Source organism: Branchiostoma belcheri, unplaced genomic scaffold, assembly GCF_001625305.1.
Source record: "Branchiostoma belcheri isolate BF01 breed outbred unplaced genomic scaffold, Haploidv18h27 scaffold27, whole genome shotgun sequence".
Classification (NCBI taxonomy): Eukaryota; Metazoa; Chordata; class Leptocardii; order Amphioxiformes; family Branchiostomatidae; genus Branchiostoma; species Branchiostoma belcheri.
The window spans coordinates 3205842-3210951 of record NW_017803876.1 but is presented as its reverse complement, the minus strand read 5'-3'; the positions used below and the strand labels follow the sequence as shown (position 1 = coordinate 3210951).

Below are 5110 nucleotides of genomic sequence, written 5' to 3'. Positions count from 1 at the left end.
GGGAAAGACATCATTATCAAACATATTATGTGGTGCATATATACTGTGGCCGGTCTGGTCTATGTTGTCATGGTTTTCTTTGCTCCCTGACCTACCCATAGTGCCCCACAGCTCCCAGCATGCAACATATATCCTATACCAGGTTGATGAAGAGACAGAAGAGTGTGTCTCGAAAGCTCTCCGGAGTCACAAACTCTTTTTGTTGTGTGTAAATTGTTTAAAATATTTGTCAAAACATATATCCTGAGGACTAACCCCCAATTTTTGTTGAAGTCCCTGCCCTGGGCACAGATACATTCCTCAGCATCACAGCGGTTGTAGCGCTGCAGCAGCTCTTCAAAGGCATTATCCTCCAGCTCCCAGGATGCATCTCTGCAGCAGTAACAGACAAATCTTATCTGTTCATGAAATACAGATGATTCATTGAGTTGTGTGTCTACCAGGTATGAACATGATTGAGATCAAGACCAGCAGTACATGACTTATAGCGTCCCATGCATAAAGCCCTCTAACAGAACGATATGATCTGACCAAAACTAGAAGATGAGCAAGTTAAACCTTACTGTTCAGGAATGTAGATGCCATTCTTCAACATTTCCTGCTGGAACGCCTCCTTGGAATTACAGATCGGGCAGCGGAAGAAGTACATTCCTGCACTGGAAGCCTGGTGCTAATGGAGACCAAAAAACAAAAACAAAAACTGCAGAATCTGAACTGATCAATCTGTTGGCATAATACAACATCTTTGCAGGGCCTGGCAGCTAACTGGCTATATCACAACAAACCTAAACCATTCATATCTAGCTCTAACCGTAAAAGGTTGATGCCATAGTTTCATCATGATGAAAATCACTGCAAATTGTTTTTCACCACGCCAAAAAGTTACTAGGATAATGTTCCTATGATGTGCCTTACCTGGACACAATCCCTGTGCAGCCATGTTCTCTTGCAGCAGGGTGTCTTCAACACATTGTGAGAAGGTTTGGGAGTGAGGCGGTACATACAGATGGGGCACACAGGGTTCTTCTCAGGAGTGTCCAGGATCATGTCCTTTGAAATGACCTGCATCGGACGATGCTCCCTACAGTAGGACCTGTGAATGTGTGAGATGCATCACCTGGACTGCTTAGCCTTAGCTATATTGTATATGGCTAATAATTTCTTAAAAAGCTAATAAAAATTAAAAAGCATTATGCTTCACCTAGGATGAGAATGACTGCTTTACCTTTATTTAATTTTTTAATTAATCATAATGAGTAACAAGTGGGAAAAAATAATCAATTTAAGTCAAGTCATTTTAATTTAAGTCAAGTAATTTTATTAGGGAAGCTATTACTATTGGATTAATGTGACCTTGAAAACATGATATTATCATTGCAAATAAAATGTTTGAAATTCGACTTTCCCTACTTGAAGTCATCGAAGAACAAATGCAGACTTCCATTGTCCATTCCACAAGGCAGGTGAAACACTGCCCTGCATTTCTTTGTGCAGCATCCGATAGTTGCACCTTTCTGCTCACAAAAGTTGCACTTCTGCAATGACAAATAACATACTTTTGTTGTAAAAACATCAACAATTGCACGACATATCTACTACCAGTTCAAACAAGCAAAACTCATGTAATGTACTTTGCTTTTGCTTTAGTTATCATTGGTTGTAAATCTTAAGTATTGTGATGCAATGATTTTTATACAATTTTTCTGTGAATTCAAGGTTAAGACACAACAACAATAGATATCTGCTATAAAACATAGCCAATGACCAACATAGCCAATATAGATAATAATATGAATCCTACCAGTCTCAGACCTCTTCTATATTCCTTGATGACTTCCTGTTCTCTAAATCCATAGATGCCCTCCTGCTCCCCTCCCTCCTGGTGAATGCCTGATGACAACAGCTGAAAAACATGAAAATTCCTTGGTCACCATGCATCACTGGGAAAGTAGATACTAGTAGTCAAACATATTACTCAACTCTGCTGCCTTTCAGAAAAATTCTTGTTTGCCAATTACGGCTTAAGGTGACAAAAGTAGAGCTTTATAGTTTGTCTATGTTGGTAGAAATCATACTGAAACAACTGTTAATCTGAAATTTCCAACACAGAATTTTTTTTCTTCAAATTTCAAATGTTGAAATCCAGTCTGTAGGGATGGCAACGACTGGAGTTAGACAGTCAAAAATTTAGGTAATGGTAAGTCTAATATTTGTGCTTGTAATTACAGGTCAGCCTTGCTTTAGAACAAAAGAAAAGCATATGAAGACATGAGAATGCATGTACTAGTACACTTACCAGACAGAAATAATGGACAGTGATGCCACTGTCTCTGTCTGTGATGAGCTGTCCATACTTCTGCTGTTGATTCTCACTTCTCTTACAGAATAGACAGGGTGGTAGATCTGAGTAACAAATACAACACATCTTATAATAGTACCAGTTCATATTTCTCGACAGAAAGAGAAACAGACACATTTGTGACAATGAACATTTTTTTAATGGAACAGTCACACACTGATCATTTACTTGATTTTGACCTTATTTATGACAACTTTGACGTTTTTCTTAGTAAGACTGGTATAACCAAAAACATAAGAAATACTTGTTCTTGCTTACAGTACCTGTGGTTCTCGATGCCGGGTAAATGGTGAGGTTGGGAGGGACCTTCGCCTTCCTGTCCTGCCCGGGGGTGTGGGGGGTCGGAGAGAGCTCCTGGCCCCGGGGTGAACTGCCGGACATGGCTGACTCTCCTAGCTGTTCACAGGGACCAAATATCAGGGCAAACACCTGGGCATCTTACTCAGTCTGTATAACGTTCCTGGGTGACAACAACATTGATCATGAGCACATGGCTTCTATAAAATCATTCACCAACATACGATTTAAATTTACATATTTTCACTTTCAGTAACTTCAACATGGCGCTTCAAATATTTGACAACATCCATCGCTTGGCGTTACGAAAAAACAACTGTATAAAACAACGTTTGATAAATCTTTCCTACTCTAAACATCCGTATTGCAACGCAGGTTTGCGCGGGAACTTTCCTACTTAGCTTCGACTTGAATAGGCTGTGGCTATCAAATGACCTGAGTTCTCGTCTCGCCCGCAATTTTCCGTCATGGTCACACCAAACATGTAGGCGCGCCTGTGTAAAAGTCGCGCCCAAAAGGCGACGAAGTAGTGATCCAGACATGTTATTTGACTGCTATGGATAATAAATATGGTATCATGGTCATATGGACTGATAAATAAGGCTTTTTACCTGTGAATACTCTGGCGAGGCAGCGCCAACGCTTTGTGTCCAGCGCCCTGCTTGAATGAGGGGTGTGAAAGGTCAACTTTCAAACGGACGGCGGGTAAAAACGTCATCACTCGGGGACTGTCCAAGAATGCATCTATCATTATCTGCCGTGTTGAATGTATGCCAGAATTCGGAATACAAATTATACAAAATATCTTTCTTTTATAACATAAACTGTTAAACGATTGGTAAAACGTTTTAATGGTCTATTGAGGAGACTATGATAAGAAGAAGAATGTCATTTTTTGTGTATTAATGGACAAGCCCTACTAGTGTACAGTATTGCGTCATCTATCGATATTCTTCAGTACTACAGGGAGAACTGCGTTGACCATTGTGCAGAACTGTTGTAGTGTTGGAGTGGATCTCCCTCCTGGAGATTATTTACGGAGGATGGCGACTCCTACAAAGGTGTGTACATCATAGTCCTAGGGACAGCTAACACTGTTCTCATGTACCATTTGGTGCATAGTTTGGGCAGTGGCATGGACTGTAGAAAGGGCAACATGAACAACTCTAGATCTGTTATGGGGGGGGGGGGGGGCGTGGTGTTCTTGATCTAACTTCTAAGGCCATAGTTCACCTGTCATGTATGATCATGTTAGATTTGAGTGTGTATCCCCGTTAACATACTAGTACCTGCATTCCTTTCCAACTTCATGAATGTGGCTTGAGATTTATTTCGACCACAGATCCAGTTTGACAAAAGACAATTGTTACTGGCATGTCATGAATCAGCAAGTTTCAGCCATGGTCAGTCCTGCAGCTGCAGCATGCTATACTCTGCCAAGTTTATAAATATTCTGACAAAATCCCGAATCCAGTAACTGCTGCTGCCACAGTGGTACTCCCATGAGTCCCAACGAGGTGTTGCTATCATGTTTCTCAGATGGCATTCGTTATAACAGTCAATGGCAAACAAACAACTTGTTGTTGTTGATTTTATCCATCAGATGGAGTTTGGTGTCCAGATGTCATGTCAGAGTTGTGCCAGTGCTGTAGAAAATGCCCTCAAGGGTGTAGAAGGTGAGTGTTTTGAAAATAGGCAGCCAATAGATTCTCACCACAGAGTGTAGCCAGAAACGTACAACTATTTTGACTACTTTGATGTCAGTAAGATCTTTTTCTACACCATTGACAGGCTGAGCCTGAGCCATTGACAGGCTGATCCTGTCAATAAATAAGAATTCTTTCACTATTGACAGGGCAGCCTGTCAATAGTCACTGACTTTCAACTATTTCCTACCCTCTGCAGGTGTGCACTCCTTCAGTATAGACCTGTCTACAGAACAGGTCGTCGTGGAAACGACCCTTCCCTCAGCAAAGGTCCAGGAACTATTGGAGTCCACGGGCAGGAGGGCAGTGGTCAAGGGCATGGGGCAAGGTAACGGTCTTCATAGCTGCCAACCTGCCATTGTGAATGTGATGAAGATAATTGCAAAACAAAGTCTAAATGGCAGTAGGTTAACCACACTTCACTGTGGATGTCACAGGCAGTGTCTTTCATCTGGGCTTTGGTAACATTATTTGATGCAGAATACTATTATCTCATCACACTACATGTAGTTTCTGTATGTTGGTCTTAACAGAAGCAAAGCTGTTAATACAAGTTTAAAGTTAAAACTTTTGATCCAACACAAAAATTCTCTCACCTAGAGCTTTCAACCAGTCACTCTGGTCTTCCTCAGTAGACTGACCCAGTGAAGCTTGTCACGTGGCTTCTTTGAAGTGTGACGTCAACACAGGGTCAAAGGTATCTGGTAGACGATGTCGGCCCCCGTCGCGGTTCACTGTAGGGTGATGG

At 41.4% G+C, this 5110-nt stretch overlaps 2 protein-coding genes across 2 annotated transcripts in view; one reads left to right on the top strand and one right to left on the bottom strand.

Moving 5' to 3' along the window:
* Window positions 1-3376, bottom strand: part of LOC109472151 (G2/M phase-specific E3 ubiquitin-protein ligase-like) — a 4565-nt gene extending 1189 nt beyond the window's left edge. Inside the window, exons 1-8 of the mRNA XM_019771725.1 lie at window positions 3268-3376; window positions 2623-2819; window positions 2297-2403; window positions 1802-1903; window positions 1411-1535; window positions 916-1093; window positions 564-670; window positions 256-372 (exon numbers count right to left, since the gene is read on the bottom strand). Of these exons, the coding sequence (XP_019627284.1) occupies window positions 256-372; window positions 564-670; window positions 916-1093; window positions 1411-1535; window positions 1802-1903; window positions 2297-2403; window positions 2623-2740 (854 nt within the window). The 5' untranslated portion in view covers window positions 2741-2819; window positions 3268-3376. The remainder of the gene's footprint in view (window positions 1-255; window positions 373-563; window positions 671-915; window positions 1094-1410; window positions 1536-1801; window positions 1904-2296; window positions 2404-2622; window positions 2820-3267) is intronic.
* A 224-nt stretch (window positions 3377-3600) lies between these two features.
* The window catches only part of LOC109472343 (copper chaperone for superoxide dismutase-like), a 3914-nt gene continuing 2404 nt past the window's right edge, over window positions 3601-5110 (top strand). The window contains exons 1-3 of the mRNA XM_019772057.1: window positions 3601-3717; window positions 4260-4332; window positions 4562-4690. Coding sequence (XP_019627616.1) covers window positions 3700-3717; window positions 4260-4332; window positions 4562-4690 — 220 coding nt within the window. The 5' untranslated portion in view covers window positions 3601-3699. The remainder of the gene's footprint in view (window positions 3718-4259; window positions 4333-4561; window positions 4691-5110) is intronic.